The following is a 16,637-nucleotide window of genomic DNA, read 5'->3' as shown; positions in this document are numbered from 1 at the left end:
CGGCCAACTTTCGAACGAACTAGCCTCTCACGAGCGTAAATAAGATCTGACGTTAGCGCGGCACTCACTGCTGTAACATGTGGATCAAATAAACAACAGTTGTGTTAAGATTCAGGAGTGATGTTGAGGAAAAGGGTGTTTTTTTGCAATAACGGAACTGAAAGCATTTGTCACTTATTTTGTGTTTGATTTTGAATACTGAGAGTCAGATTCAGTGTGAAACCCCGAACACACAAACACCACTCACACTGTTTCTCTGAACAGGAGACGACTGATTACGGACGTCCCATTGCGGTCGTCCTTGAGACGGGGTTGCAGAGCCCAGACGAGGGGCCGGTGTTGGACCCCGACTGGTCGAGCATCCTGAGGGCCGAGGTGAGATTTTCTCGTGGTATTTACATCCAGGTGATGTCACATTTGTCTCTCAGTCTGTCGTTGGGTTTTTGTTGAGCTCCAGAGTCCTGATGGAGGCTGATGTCTAAGTCGGCCTCATCAAAGAATAATCCCTTTTCTTCTCGCCGTAGCTTCCTTTCTGGAACGGCTGTGAGCAGGAAGATACCTGCGTTCCCGACCTCATCCTCCACTCTCACACTGACCTTATGGATGTTCAGTGAGCAGCCTAACACCCAGTCTTCATTAACACAGACGTGAATCATTGACATGCATTAAGGAGCCCAGGTAATCGTTTTCTGTGTTTCACCTGAAGGCAGTTCTGCAACTCGAGGGACCGGCCCGCCTGGTCAATCTGCAGCCACCAGGTGGCGTCAGAGGGCTCGGTGTTTGTTGTGGAGCCCGGGCGGAGGAGGATGGTGGTGTTTGCGCGACTGGAGAATCAGGGAGAGAACGCCTACGGAGCTGCCATCCGCATCTCCACCTCCTCCAACCTCCTCTTCTCCAGCCTCATAGTCAAGGTGTTGTGGTGCATGGCAGGGTTTGGGAAGAAAACTACTGTTATTCTTGTAGGCAAACGTTTTAGGTAACTTGCAGTGGGAACACTTGCACAAAATATACAAAAAACTCTTCATGTTCAACAGTTGTTGACCCCAAAAACTTGCTCCAAAGCTGAATTATAAATTTACCTCCCGTTCCCCAAAACAACATATATGACCGTTGGAAAGTACCAGCAGCAGATGTACCGGACCTTGATGTTAAACACGTGGTTAACGTTTGCAGTTTGGTTTGGCAGAGTCAACAAAACATGGTTAGGCATGTGAGGGTACGTACATCACGTAACGTAACTCACTGATAGGGCTGTCATGACATCAGATTTTTACTTCACAATTATGATGACTAAAATAAAGTACGATAACGATATTGCCTAGCTGACCTGAATCCCTGAATCTCGCCTGAATGACGCCGTCTAAATAAGGAGGAGACAGAAAATACCACGTCTTCTTATTGTTTTGTTGTCCCATTTTATGCAAGGTGGCAGTTTTGAAATAACACGTTATCGTTAATATGAGAAAACCCCTTGTTACCGATGTAATTTTATTGCACTTAAAACTTTAAATAATATGAACGTCGGCCTTCTGGGTGGTTTGTTTGAGCCATCCATTCACCAAACCACCTTCTTACTCGCAGACTCTCTCACTCTTTATAATACGTCACCTGACTTCCCGTCATACTTACTTTGGCCACTAGAGGTCGACCTATACGGCTGGTACTGTAACATTCACGCCACATTCACGTCATGTCAGACGGAAGGTGACTGTGTGACTCAGCAGGCTCCTCCTCTTCCCCACAGGACCAATCAGATATCCAGATTGAGTGCTACTCTGAGGACAGACTGGCCAATCAGAGGAGCTGTAACATCAGCGCGCCATTCATGAAATCCTTGTCCCAGGTTTGTGAGTATTTCTCTGTCAGGTAAAAACACTTTTCACTTGCATTGTGGGAAATGTAGGACCTATACTCGGGGGGGGAGTCCTCAGCTGGACAGATTTTGACCGTTGTTTTTTTGATCTGTCTCTTGTGAGTCCCCCAGTTTATAGTCAATAAGTCAGTAGAAAATGTCTAGAGTGCTCTCCAGAGAGGTGATAATTATAAACATTCACAACATAATTACATCAAACATACAGAGCAGCATCAGATGTCAAAGATAATAAAGAATTACATTTAGCTAATAAAACAGCTGTTACACAGTCAGACTAATGATAGTGATTAAACAGAGCAGGACGACTGACAGCCAGTGACTAAAATCCTTCATTAGGCTAATGACCGTCCTGTAAACATGATCACGGCCCCGCCCTCCACTGTAAGGCCCCGGGGCCCCGCTGTACACATGCCTGTCTGAGTAAAGTCCAGGTTATTGGCCCAGACTGTGGTGCAGGTTATTGTCGGCTTCCTCTTAACGAGGCTGTGGCTGCTGGATCAGGTGAGACGTATCCGGAGGGAAACGGCTCCAGTCTGCTCACAGAGACGATCAGAGGCTGTGGAGGATCTGCAAAACCTCAAAAACAGCAGGTCCCACATGTTGGGATGATCGGACAGTTAGACCGTCTGATAAAACAGTTAGAAAATTGTAAAATGATGAGACCTAGAGGTAAAAAGGGGTTTGACTATTTATATTCTGGTTAGGATTTAAAAGTTTTTAAATCTCTCTATGTACGGTGGAGGAAGTATTCAGATCCTTTACTTAAATAAAATACCAACAGATCATCTGCTGATTATTTTCTCCATGAACCGATTGATTGATTGGTTTGTAAAGAGCCTAAAGTGCGTTATGAACAAACTTTACAGTTATTACAATCACTCAGAGGAGAAGCAGCACGTCTTCACATGTTACAGGAAAAATCACTTCAACCATCAAAATAGTTGCCAATTAGATTTCTGTCAGTCATCTGTGGTGGACAGTAAGTAAGTACATTTACTCAAGTACTGTACTTAAGTATGAATTTGAGGTATTTGTACTTTACGTGAGTAGATTCTTTTCATGCCACTTTATACTTCTGCTCCACCTCAGAGGGAGATGTGGTATTTTTTTACTTCACTACACTTATCTGGCAGCTTCAGTTACTTTACAAAGTCAGATTTGTACACACAAAACACATGAAGCGTTTCTAAAAGATGATGTTTTGTTAAACTCCAACAGTTCATACAAGCACAGCTGAAACTGTTAAAAATTAAATCGCAACTATTTTGATGGTTGAAGTCTGTAAAAACAAAAACATCAAACCGTCAAACAGTCAAAAATAAACTACAGCAGTAAAATCCTGCTTTTACATAAATGCATGAGGAATAATAGTCTCGTGATTATACTTTCATACTTTTACATTGTAGTATTAGTACTTTTACTTAATACTGAATCGTTTCAGATGTACTTTGGGAAGTTTAATTGACAACAAAACATATTTTTTAAGCTCTTCATTTGTTTTGTGTTCCTGTTTTTTTTAAGTAACCAGTAACTTAAGCCCTGTGGCATAAAAAGAAAAGTACTTGAGTACGTGTACTTTCTACATTCTCCCACTACTGACCGCTCTCTTTCTATCCAGGTATTTTTCCATCTGGAGTTTGAGTTCAGCCGTTCTGTCTTCCTGGATCATGTGCGGGTCGTCATGGAGACCAGCAGGTGAGACAGCCCATGTCACAGCTGTGTAGCTCACATCACTGTAACGTACCAACCCAAACTCAACCAGTGGGAAAACAATAACAACAACTGTACTTTTATACATTTAGAAGCTTAAAACTGTGCGTATCTTCATCTCAACTTGCAATCTTTACTTTAAACATTAGCGTTTGAGGTCCGCTTAGTGGACTTGATGCGTAGACTTGCTGCTTTCTGCCGTGTTGTGCTCGGGTAGTTCTGTTTTACAGCAGACACACTGCTGTTTTCTTTTAGCTTGAAATGATCCCAGACTGTGCACACTTTCTGCCTTTTTCTCTGCCCTGTATCTTCTTCATCCATCGCTAATTTCTCTCCATTTTGCAATCCACTACATTAAATCACGTAGTCCACTTTTCCACAGCGGAAGCCCGTTGCGCTGTATGTAGTGATATGGATTAAACGAAGCATTGACGCAAAGAATTAGCTTTTTAGTAATCGACTTTCTCTATGTATCCTGTCAGCCCTGTAGTTTGAGGGTTAAATTAGTGATTTAAGGTTTGGGTTCCTCACAAGTGCAGAAGTACAAACGTTTGTCTCTGCGTGCGTTACGACCCCCACCAAAGCTCGTTACACGTGGTGGTCGAACACAATTAAGAGTCCAGGAGTTGTGCCAAAAAACACGCGTTTATTGAAATAAACATGAAATTTAACTCAAACAAAATAAGTCATCTGATGGGCTGGCCAAAACAGACAAAAGAAAGGGAAGCCCTCCGTAGGATCTGGAGGCTTCCCCTCTGAATATTCCCTAAACCAATCCCCAACTAAACAAACTGAAATAAACCCATGAAAACTAAACTACATAAGAAAAGAACAACTATCAAAAGAATTACACTACATCTGCATTCACCATTCACACACTGGCGGAACAGCCGCCAGGGTTTCGGGGTTCAGTATCTTGCCCAAGGACACTTCCACATGCAGCCTGGATTGAAACTCCGATCTTTTGATTAACAGGCAACCCTCTCTTCCTCCTGAACCACAGCCGCCCAGTAGTTATGGCTCAAATTAAACATGTTTTTTTTAAATGTAACAGCATGTTATTGTGGAGAAAACATCTGCTCTCACAGTCACATTGTGGGGACTCCATTTAGGGACAGACTTTTGTTCTTGATTGAGGTTCACGTGAGGACTACTGGTCTCAGGGAATTAATGTATGTCAATGCAATGTCTGATTGTGTGAATCAGTGAGGGAGAAGAGGGATACCCGGATGACAACATCAACGACATCCTCCTCCCTCTGAAGTACCAGACTGACCTCCTCTTCACCAGGTGAGTGACAGCGATGAGCCGTCCTGTTGTTGAAAGAAATGAAAAGGACGCAAAAGAGAAACAGATTCCAGGAAATATCTAAAATATTGTCTGTCAGTGGTTAGCACTGTCGCCTCACAGCAAGTGTGGAGTTGCATGTTCTCCCCGTGTGTGCGTGGGTTCTCTCCGGGTGCTCCGGCTTCCTCCCACCGTCCAAAGACATGCAGGCTAGGTTGATTGGTGACCCTAAATTGTCCTTAGGTGTGAGCGTGAGCGTGAGTGGTTGTTTGTCTCTGTGTGGCCCTGCGATGGACTGGCGACCTGTCCAGGGTGGACCCCATATTGCGCCCGATGTCAGCTGGGATTGGCTCCAGCCCCCCCGCGACCCTGTACACAGGATAAGCGGTTGACGATGGATGGATGGATGGATTGTCTTTGCTGAATGCAACAATTTCAATAAATGTGTATTTGGTTCGAAGGACCATAAAGTTTTTTCTGACCGTGCGAATGAGAAGGCGACTCGAAGTTTGAGACGTCATCACTTTGATAGTTACTCCATTAAATTTATTCCACCGCACACACGCCAACGCACAAACACACACACACACACAGCAGTCCACTACCTGCCCCAGATGTCTGTGATACTGCAACTGGGTGTAGCCCTACTCACACTAAGCAATCCGTTAAGTTTCAAGCCGCCATCAAAGACTCTTGCTCAAGGAGAGACCGCAATCCCGCCCTTTATGGTAATATTAAAGTGTTGCGCGCTGCTTGTCGCCGGCGCACACTAGCAAGCATATTATCATTTGTAGCGCTGTACTAATTGGAGGATGCATCAAAAAGCCACTAATACTAAACAAATAAGCTGCAGTTAATACAGAGTAATACAGTCGGCTACAATACAACTGAGTTCATTTTCGCGGGTCGCTGCCTCAACCTGTTCGCTCAAAACTGTGCGCACGACAGCACTGATGGTGAAGAAGTGCAGCCGTCCTGTCAGTCATGCGATGCGCAGCGTAGTTCATCAGGAAAGTGTGTTCATTTAAGTCTGTTTATCTTGTTTAATATAAATAAAAATATGTACTGTCGCCGCACAGCAAGAAGGTTGTGGGTTCAAACCCCGGTTGCCTCGGCTGGTGGAGTTTGCATGTTCTCCCCGTGTCTGCGTGGGTTCTCTCCCACCGTCCAAAGACATGCAGGCTAGGTTGATTGAGTGGTTGTTTGTCTCTGTGTGGCCCTGCGATGGACTGGGGACCTGTCCAGGGTGGACCCCGCCTTTCACCTGATGTCAGCTGGGATTGGCTGGAGGAGAAGCGGTTGCCGATGGATGGATGGATAAATGAGGCATGCTAATGGGCGCTGAGCTCCCATCTAACTACATTTTGTTTTTGAAAGCTAGCTGTGATTCAGACCTGTTTTGGGTACAACATGCTAAAGCCAAATTAAGACTTTAAGTATGTTTTATGAAAGAAACTCTTCCTCTCTTCTCCTGTCAGAGACCCCAACACTCCTCGCTTTGAAATCAGAGCAGACAGCTCATCTTCCTCCTCCTCCTCTTCATCCTGGGACCAACCAGTCAGCAGCTCTCCCACCTTCAACCTCACATATTATGTGAGTTACAGAAACACAATCACTTCATCCAGCGAGTCCAGGACCGACACGGGAAGAACCGTCTCACTGACAAAGTGGACACACAGTAGTCTGCACATATTGCATTTTAATATGTTAACTGGAAAAAACCCTGAAACAACGAGCTGAGTGATGTGACTTTTCTAGATTTTTGGTGTATTTGTTTATTTGTCTGCCTTTTTAACTGAAGGCAGTTTGACACGTGACAGCAGGAAAAGCTCAGGTGTAAATATTAAAATGAACGCTTCAGTTTCGTCGTCCTGGTGTTGTTCATGCTGCCACTCGATGTCACGACTCACTGGGACACTTCCTACAACGACAAGTCAATATGCCTTCTGTGAAAAATGACAATGCCTAAGTCTACAGCAAATAATCTTACAAGCTACTGTGGATGTTCATGTTCCTCGGGGGATGAATGCCTTTGGCCAAAAATATAGCTCCACTTCACGGCGACGCAGAGCACAAGAACTGTGATTGTTCATCAAGTCCCCAGGAAGTGCTTTTTACTAGTCAAACCAGACATTTTCCTGTAGACTTACCTTGTAACAGAAGCGGCTGTAAAACGGCGGATACACGTCTCGTTTCACAATCAGAATTTGATCTGTTCAGTCTCATTATATTTGGAAAGTCTAGGTGGTGTAATCGCAGAGTGACGCAGACACCGACGCACGAGTATGGATGCTCGTGACGGCACCCCTGGCCTTTCCTCAACCGCCACCGTTAGGCCAAAGTCATCACGTCACTTCACATTAAAATAATCAAATCCAATATTCAGATTGGCCTAAAATTTACTGAGCACTTTCATGAAAACAAACTCAATCCATTTTCAGCTTTCTTAAGGCCAAAATCTTTTCTAATCTAAGAATTATCACTAAAGTAACTACCTGCATTCATCCTCAAACAGTAAACCCCTTTCATTTTAGTGACTCCTTAGTGAAATGCATGACAGTTTAAGCAGGAATGTTTCAGACATCACCGAACACCATTATGGTTTTTCAACGCGTTTCTGTTTTTAATAACGTTTCAGATCCAGAACCTGGGCATCTTCTCAGTGCAGGACGTCCTGTTCAGGGCTGATATCTGGGCCGTGACCAGGCAAGAAAACCAGCTGGTGAACATCACAGACTACAGCATCGAGCAGGTACCAGGGGGAATGTTAAAATACAGTTTAGTCATTTTAATCAATAAATGCTGGGAAAGCTTCTTCAACCACAAAGGAAAATTCATTTTGAAGATTTGGTTTTACCACTTTACAAAGTGCAAGACGGAGAGAAATAAATGTAATCCAGTCACACCTGAGCTTTCTCCTCTGTCTCTCAGCAGGTAGCTGGGTCTCACTGCGTGCTGCCTCAACCCAGAACAACCAATCAGGTTACAGCCGAGGACCTGTCTCAGCTGTCACAGCTGGTAAGACTGCTGACATTTCAGTTGATCTCAGGAAGCTCGAGGAACGTCCAGGAGTCCAACTGAGTTACAGAAGGCTTTTCTTCTCTCTCTGTGTGCAGAACCACAGTAACAGTGTGAGTCTGGCGGTCAGGTGCAGACTGAACCTGCCGGCCTCCAGAGAGCTGAAGGTGACGCTCAGAGGACGACTCCAGCTGCCTGCTCTGCTCGCTGTGAGAATTTCTACGTTTTCACTTCATGAGACAACTACTAAATCTTAGTTACTGTTGCTAAGTCTGACAAACTATCAGCACCGGAGAAATAAATTTGTCAAATTTGTTGGAAAAAGCGATCTCAGAAAGAAGCAGACAGTTTTGCAGTTGCATTATAAATTTGAAGGTTGTATTCAGGCTGTCAGACTCAGACTGAGTCAAACGGACGTGAAATAAATGAAAGATAGAAGCTAAATCCTGCCGATCACACAGTACAAGTGAACCACCGCATCCCCCGACGATTGAGACAAAAGACAACGATATGAACGATCAACGCTGTTCCTGTACAGCTGGTCGGCCCCTCTTCATTATTACCATCATTAAAAAGCAGAACAGCAGGACTTTATTACGTTACGTTCAGTAGGAAGTTAGCCAGCGTTAGCTAACAATCCACAGCCGACATTATTCTGGATTTATTTCAGGTTTTGGAAAGAGAATAAATCGTCCTTCACCTTTCAACCTCTCGGGGTAGCGACTGTAACTATTAAAAGATGCCCCAGGAACAACGTTTGACCAGATCTTGGAAAAATACGGCAAAGAAAGCTAGAAAACGAGTGTTTTTGCATTAGAGTCAATGGAGTGCAGCCATGAATGTGTCGGAGCTCAGTTAGAGCGAGTCCTATACTGCGCTGTGATTGGCAAGCTGTGTATTCGGGGCGTGGCTTAGCGAAGGGTCAATTGCAACCATCTGTCCAGTCGACCACTGCCCCCTAACCTAAGAGCGTAGAACAGCTACGGTGGCTGACGCAGCACAAAAGGTGTCTCTTCTGAGACCGCAGAGAGTGGCCAGTCAGGAAATGAGGTTTCTTCAGGTATATTTATTAAGAAATTATATTTACTTAATTATTCAGTAAAACCAGATGTTATTGTGACTCTGACACTGACAGACAACATGGAAAATGTGAGCCAAGAGTGTGAAACACTGTCACTGTTTCTGCACCGCAGTCCTTTATAAACCACACATTAGATAAAGTTTAGACAAACGCTGACAAGGGAAACACGTTCATTCTCTCTGTGATTATGGACCCTCGCCAAAACTGCCCGCTAACAATAATATCTGGCCCACTGCCAGATTATGGCGCATTGATAGCGGCTGAAATAGATCTCAGTCATGACAGCAACAGTTACTCACATCATCACTTCCGCTTTAGTGGTTTTGCCTACAAAATAAAAGCGTGAGAAGCTTGTTTACTGTAAAGCAGTATTTGGCGTTGAACTGAGATTTTACTTTGATTAAGGTCAATTAAGGTGTCACTCAAAAGGTCAATATGTAGACGTGTTTTTTGTTTACATGCATAATCTCTCAGTAGAAACAGAGGAGGAAGAAGTTCGGGTGTCTTTCATACAGTTGTGTGTGTAAAGCTGCTCATCAATGTAGCTTTTCATGAACCGACTAATCACAGCATGGAGGCGACGGGACACTGAAAAAAGTTTGATGCGCTACAGCAAACTTTCGAAATGTTGAACTTGTTCTGCATGAATGATTATTGACGAGTAGTACTTAGCATTAACTAATTTGAAACTGACCACCATTTAGATCATTTTTCTTACACAAATTTAATGAATGGAAACAACCCACACAAATAAAACTGCTGTCCAACTGGAACTAATATTATACTAGTGGTAAGATATATAGTAGGCTATCTGAAATTATAATGAATACACTAACATTAGCCCCAAACAGGGCAACATGTAAATGGGTACCAGCAGGGCTGGGCAATAAAACAATAATAATGATTATTATTTCATTTCATTGAACATAACAAATGTTCAATGAATGTTTAATTCATTTGAATCATAGACAAATCAGCACTTATTTCTTGATTTGGATGTTTATTTTGCTGAAGAAAAGGGACTGAAAACAGATTTTACCTAATGTTACTCATGCATATTTGTTGTTGAATGTTCGGCAACTTAGATTTGTGAAGTGTCCACTGTTTGGTGGCACAATTAACTTTCAATCAGGAGCAAACATCAGCCAGTAAACTTGAAAGAAGCGATGATTTGACATTTATCGTGATTATTACCGATATCCAGTGATATGAATTTTTTAACATTGTCACGATTTGTGGTGTGGAGAGGGTAGGGCAGGTTGGAGGACCCAAACGCAGGACGCAAAGCAGAGGAGGTGCAGTTCAAAAGTGATTTATTCCAACAAACAAAAGGCGAGCACACTTACTGGCAGTGGCTGATCCAAAAAACAAGGTAATCCAAACAGAAATCCAAAATCCACAGAAACAGGGTGACGAGACGAGCAAGGCAGGTGACGGGGATCAAGGTTAACGAGGCAGGCAGAGAGAAAGCAGGCAGGGGAACAGAGAGGCAGATTACTGAGGGGGGAAAAGACAAAACAAGTTACTCAACACTAAACAGAGGGGTGGTGATGGCGCAATGGATAAGACACCTGCCTTTGGTGTGAGAGACCACTGTGTCCCTAATCAAGACACTTAACCCCTAGTTGCGACCTCTGACATATATAGCAATTGTAAGTCGCTTTGGATAAAAGCGTCAGCTAAATGAATAAATGTAATAAATGTAATGTAAACATCAGAGTATTATAAATAAACTAACACCAACAAGGAACACAGACAGAAGCTAAGGTTAAACAGAACTCAGAGCAGACATGGGCAAAACAACACAAACACTTAAGACACGAACTAAAGAGACAAGACAGATACTAAGTAACTTAAAGATGTGGATAAATAATAATAAAGGCTACACAGAGACTAGAGCAGAATGAACAAAATCAGATTAATTAATGAAACTGGCAGAGAACATAAATAGACAAGGTTGGAGATCAGCCAGTAGTTGTTGGCTTCCTGTGGATCTAAGCCTGGCTTCCTGAGGATAGAGGTGACTGGAGGGTTTTGAAGTAGGAGGGAACTACGCCAGATTCCAAGGAACAGTTGATAAGATCCACCATAATGAGGCGAGTGTAACAGAGGTAAATTCCTGTGAACCTCGAGAGAGTGACGTTGGGTGTGTACTGTTTTGCCGTGTTGGTGTTTAAATAAAGAAGATTATTCAAGAACAAACTGGAGCTACCTATTAGGAGAACTCCACTGAGCCAGAAAACAGGGTTACGCTACTGTGCATTTGTGGTCTTTTGTGTGCTTTTTAAAAAAAACTTTGGTGTTTCAGGTGAGCTTCAGGTCCTTGGAGTTACTGACTGCTGCCTCCATCCAGCTGGAAGCGTCCAGTCCCATGTTCCTGCAGGAGGACCGACCGGTCCGACAGGTAGGACTGATGCATTCACACATTTAGTTTATTCATCCACACATTAAAAAAAGACAACATTACACATAGTAAAACACCGTGCAGGGGAGGTTTGAAGCCAAGAAAAGGCTTATATAAAGTTACCACCTCTCTAACTCTGACTCTAGTTACACTAGACAGCAGTGAAAATTAAATACAAAAATCTTAGAAAGATCTTAAAAGTGTTGATTTGAAATGTTTTTAACTAAAGATAATTTAGATGATGATTGTGGTGATGTAGGTAGATTGTTCCAAAGAAACTGTCCTCTGTATTTCAATGTATGTCTGACAAAATGGGAGCTTCAAAAAGTCTTGGGTCAAGTGGACATATTTATACAGAAACACACAGGTTTGATCTCTGTCGGTCTCACATTGACAAATGATAAAAGTTGTTGTGTTTTCTGAGGAGAGGAGCAGATGCATTTTATCTCATTATATAACTTTTCTTTTGGATTTGCAGAATCTTATTCAGGTAGGTGGGGGAGCTGGTGGCCCAAACAGTACTTTAATATATGATATTTTGGGTAAATTATACTGAAAATACGAGAATGATTTATCAATGAATTAACTTGACCTGACCACACAAGTTCAATATTGTGCTTCCCTTTTCTTTTGCGTATATTTTCTTTTTGTTATGAAATATCATAAAATGAAGCTTTATTAATATCGAGTGAAAGTTTATTCCTCTGAACACACGTGAATGATCGAACAGACTTACTAACTGAGGATGTGGCTGAAGAGGGAATGTATTTATGGATTTCTGTATAGCTCCAAGCATGACTTCAACATATCTAAAGGCAGTTTGATGCTTCTGTTCAGGTGCCTCTAATCAATAGCAAGAGCACCATTAATACACCAAACCACATCCGAGTGCCAGCTGCACCCAAAACACTGATAGATAGTAACTGACATATTCAAAGACTAAGTGAGTGTTATTATATATATACTTATTAACTAACTACTTACTACCTGCCACCAGACACAGTGTAATGGCTCAAAAACCAGTCCTTACCCACGGATCAATGAAGTATTTCTGATCCTGATTTAAACTGGACTAAACATGGGCCTTTGCTGTCATCTGCTGTCAGAATGTATTATTACAGCCAGTTATGAAGCTGGCTGTGATAAGAGAGGGGGTGACAAAAAATGAGAAACACCTGAAAATAAAATGTTGTGTATGCTTTTATCAGTTTACATCAGTTCTGCCTGATAGGCAGTGATGGAAGAGGTACAGTACTCAGATATGTTACAGTGTCATAGAGTAGAAATACAAGTAAAAGTCCTGCATTTACAATTTTACTTAAGTAAAAGTACTATTAGCAAGTGTAAGCATCAAATATAACGAAAAGCAAAAGTGCTCATTATGTAAACTGGTTTTAGAATAATAATAATAAAGAATAAAGATATATTTTTGGATTATAATTATTGACGCGTTCATCACTTTATTGTTGCAGCTGGTAGAAGGTGGAGCAAAGTTTTTGCTGGATAGGTTGTGAATGGTACACGAACGAATACGAGTTTGAATCTACATGATGCTTTATATAGTGATTTTTTTTTATAGGACACAAGGTGAACTTTGGTTAATAAGGCGGGTTCACCCTCTGCTGTTTACCAGGTTTTATCTGCAGCATGTTGAAAACTCAGCGCTGTCAGAACGTCAGCAAAGAATAAATCAAAGCCAGTCAGCGGATGATATGTATTTGTTACTGCAGATAATCCTGGAGCTGAGGAAGGAGGAGGATTACATCATCCCCATCTGGATTATACTGGGGAGCTCACTGGGAGGCTTGTTGCTACTGGCCTTACTGGTTCTGGCCCTGTGGAAGGTAAATGTAAATGCTCTGTATTTGTATAGCATCTTTCTAGTCTTTGCGACCACTTAAAGCGATTTAAGACTATGTCGCATCCACCATTCACACACCGGTGGAACAGCCGCCAGAGGCAGGTCGGGGTTCAATATCTTGCCCAAGGACACTTTGACAGGCAGCCTGGAGGAGCCGGGGATTGAAACTGGCCTGGTTTAGCCCACAAAGGATGCAATTTATCATACATATTGCAAAAATAGAAAGTACAACACATTGCCTTTGACTTAGTGAACCGGTTATCGTCAGTTACTTACAGTTGTCATCATTTGAAATGATCTCCAGTCTGGAGTAACAAACAGTGTTGATTGATTTCAAACCATGGATCTGTTTTCCCGCTCAGCTCGGCTTCTTCAACAGACGGAGGAGACAGGAAGAGGAGGAGCAGCCAGTAGCCAATGGGAAGGCAGCAGAGGAGCTATAATGTGTTCGCTCGGTCCTCGCCAACTTGTAAAGTCACAAAATGTGTCTCGAGTTCTGTACCTGTGTGGTTTTGGTCACAGAACTCAGACATAAAGACATAAAGACATAAAGACCGCTGTTTGTTAGCAGTGTTGTTCAACGCTAAATGGAACTTGTTGCAGGAACTTATGCAGAGAAAATGAGTTAAATTGGACATTTTACCAAAACAAAAGTGTAACTTTACGAGCTGATGAGGATCACTTGAATGCATCACAGGCCTCCACCTGTCACTCAGGGACCCTGATGCCCCCCCTCCCCCGGGTCAATTGCTCAAACACTTAACAGCTATAGTCAGCCTCCTGTCAGCTGACAAACAAACCACGTCCACAACCCCCCCGGTTACTGTACAGCTCCTTTAAGAACCGGCACATCAGCCAACCAGCTTCAGCTCCAGTCAGCAAACAAGCTGCTCTCCAGCACCAACCTGTGGAGCTATTTCAGTCTTCTGACAGAGCGAGTCGAGTTAAAGTTTATTTAGTGTGTGTTTATAGGCTAAAAAGCTGCAACATGCTTTGGAGTAAAAGTCATTGAAGTCAGACAAAGAATCAAATCAGTTACAGTAAGCTAGCACACAGAGCTGGCATGAAGGTATCGGCAGAGTAACACTGGCCACACCGAACACCGGCGTGAATATAACTGGATGTTACTCAGCAGCTCGGAAGCCACACAGCTGATGCCAGTCAGTGTTAAGGTCAGAGCTCCATCTGAACTAACGCTATTTTTATATTTATAAGTTTCAAGTAAATCTCTAATTGTTCCAGTTATCTAAACCACATAAATTGGTTTATAAAAAAGGAGAGAAAGACACCCGAGCTTCAATTACCGTGTGGTTTTATTCATATTTCAGCGTTTTTATCAGATTTTTCCAGTACAGTCTCCCCAAGAAATCAAACTCACCAAAATTATTGACACATAATTTATTGTTGAAGTTTAAAACTGCAGCTTAGGACCATGCACCAAGTCCAAACTATGGAAGTCTTTTTAACTATTTAACCAGGAAGAAGAGATCTTTTTAAAGGGAGACCCAGACAAAAGTCAGCAACTGACACGCACATGACAATACAACACATTACAAAAACCTCCAAGAGACCTGTAAATATAAACATTAAGAGTCCAGCCTATGGGAAAGATCTACACTCCTCCTTAAGGACGTCTGCAACCAGGGACTTGACCTCCCTGAGTGGAACCAGCTCCTCTAACTGGAGAAGCAAAAGGCAGTTTCTCCTAACTTTGAAACAACCCTGGAGACTTTAAAAAGCCGTAGCGTGTTTGGTAACTACTGACTGCAAATTTTCCCCATTCATGTAAACTACAATTATGATGAACTATCTGGTATTTGTGATGAAGCGCAGCGCTGCATGGTTGCAGAGATGAATGAATGAATGAATAATTTATTTCGGTTTAAAAAATACAGAAAAAAAACAATTTGTGTGAATATGCAATTTACAAGAATCTTATGAGCTTACAATAATCCATTCACACAAAATTACTCTGAAAAAACTAACTGAAAAAGGAATAGGCTGAAGCCCATGGCTTATATTTCCCTATCCTATACACTAAAATGCAAAATACCAGCAATACAAAAGAAACACAAGAAGAAGCAAAACAAAACAAAAAACAAAATTCAATAAATTTCAGTGTAAATTGTAATCCTTAATTATTGTATTTTTTTAAGGCTTTCTTGAATCTACACAGAGAGCTACAGATGATGCTGCATGCACATACAACAGATCCCCATTGTCAGTCACAGGTAAAAAGATGGTTCGAACAAGTTTCTTTTGGGCTTCAGAGGTGAAACAGGACGTCAGGCCTCGTCCACACATACATGGGTATTTTTATAACTGGAGTTTTTCCTCCTTAATTTAAAAAAAAAACTGTCTACATGAAAACACAAAAACACGCTATCTAGCACTGTCAAACCATCAGGTGGTGATATGACCCTAACCGAAAAGCAATGTTGGCCAATCAGAGCCTAATAAAACTGTAAACAAAGCCGGAAGTGGCGCACAATCTGACATCAAACAGAGCAGATAACGGCACGCACTCTGACGTCGCATGGCAAAAACCGGTTTTAAAGGAGACCAATAAAACTGCTTTTCCAGTCCTATATTGTAGTTCTGTGACTCCTGTATGGCAGCTTTGCATGATTCAAAGTTAAAAAAAAAAGTTTTTTTCTTATACTGATTCTTCATGTAGGCCTTCATTTCAGCCTCTGTCTGAAACAAGCTGTAGATGCTCCTGTCTCTTTAAGGCCCCTCCTCTCAAAGCCCACTGTCTTCTGATTGGCCAAGACCTGAAGCATGTTACCAGGCTGTTGTTGTTGCTGGGCAGAACAGGCAGACTGAGCACATGTGTGGAACAGCGTCTCCCTCTGTCTCTAATATGTATTACGGAGCCGTTGGTAGAAACAGCAGTTTAAAACAGAGCGTTCAGAACAGGAGGAAATCTGAGGTTTCTGCTCACAGGGATTTCTTATAAATGCTTTAACCTCATTATTTGAAACTTTGGCGATGTTTAACATGAACATCCAACATTATAACATTGTAGATAAGTCATAAAATGTGGAAAAGCACAATAGGTCTCCTTTAATAGCCGTATTTCCATCAACGTTATTTTATGCTCATTTTGAAGTGTCGCTCGCTTGAGGTGGTTTTCGCCTTTGTCGAAAAACTGTTGATGCACTAAATGGGAGATGTAAACACATTTTCCCAATAAGTTCTGACGTAGCGAACATGTAACTCACAACTGATCAGCTGTTTCCGCTGTCTACATCTTCCCTGGATATCCCCATAATGCACGGAGACATGGTTGGTAGCAGTTTGCCCGCTTGAAACACATTCCTGAGGACCTCTCTCCATTTTTCTAAGATCAGTGGCCCCTCAGTTCCACGCGCCTGGTTTTGTTTCTGGTTTGGAACCCAGA

At 42.3% G+C, this 16,637-nt stretch overlaps 1 protein-coding gene across 2 annotated transcripts in view; it reads left to right on the top strand.

Moving 5' to 3' along the window:
• itga11b (integrin, alpha 11b) overlaps positions 1-15,917 on the top strand; it is a 58,064-nt gene extending 42,147 nt beyond the window's left edge. The window contains exons 18-30 of one of the 2 annotated variants that reach the window (XM_038707161.1): positions 265-375; positions 525-610; positions 707-911; positions 1,745-1,843; positions 3,492-3,568; positions 4,790-4,873; positions 6,349-6,463; positions 7,509-7,622; positions 7,805-7,888; positions 7,987-8,097; positions 11,278-11,373; positions 13,104-13,217; positions 13,597-15,917. In XM_038707161.1, the coding sequence (XP_038563089.1) occupies positions 265-375; positions 525-610; positions 707-911; positions 1,745-1,843; positions 3,492-3,568; positions 4,790-4,873; positions 6,349-6,463; positions 7,509-7,622; positions 7,805-7,888; positions 7,987-8,097; positions 11,278-11,373; positions 13,104-13,217; positions 13,597-13,677 (1,377 nt within the window). In that variant the 3' untranslated portion in view covers positions 13,678-15,917. Of the gene's footprint in view, positions 1-264; positions 376-524; positions 611-706; positions 912-1,744; positions 1,844-3,491; positions 3,569-4,789; positions 4,874-6,348; positions 6,464-7,508; positions 7,623-7,801; positions 7,889-7,986; positions 8,098-11,277; positions 11,374-13,103; positions 13,218-13,596 lie in introns of both variants that reach the window. The other variant, XM_038707159.1, reaches the window with a different exon arrangement.
• The last annotated feature ends 720 nt before the right edge of the window (positions 15,918-16,637 follow it).

This window comes from Micropterus salmoides, unplaced genomic scaffold (assembly GCF_014851395.1).
Source record: "Micropterus salmoides isolate LMB-PRFRI ecotype aquatic unplaced genomic scaffold, ASM1485139v1 Ms_hic_scaffold_8, whole genome shotgun sequence".
NCBI classification, from domain to species: domain Eukaryota; kingdom Metazoa; phylum Chordata; class Actinopteri; order Centrarchiformes; family Centrarchidae; genus Micropterus; species Micropterus salmoides.
This window is presented reverse-complemented; position numbering and strand designations above follow the sequence as displayed.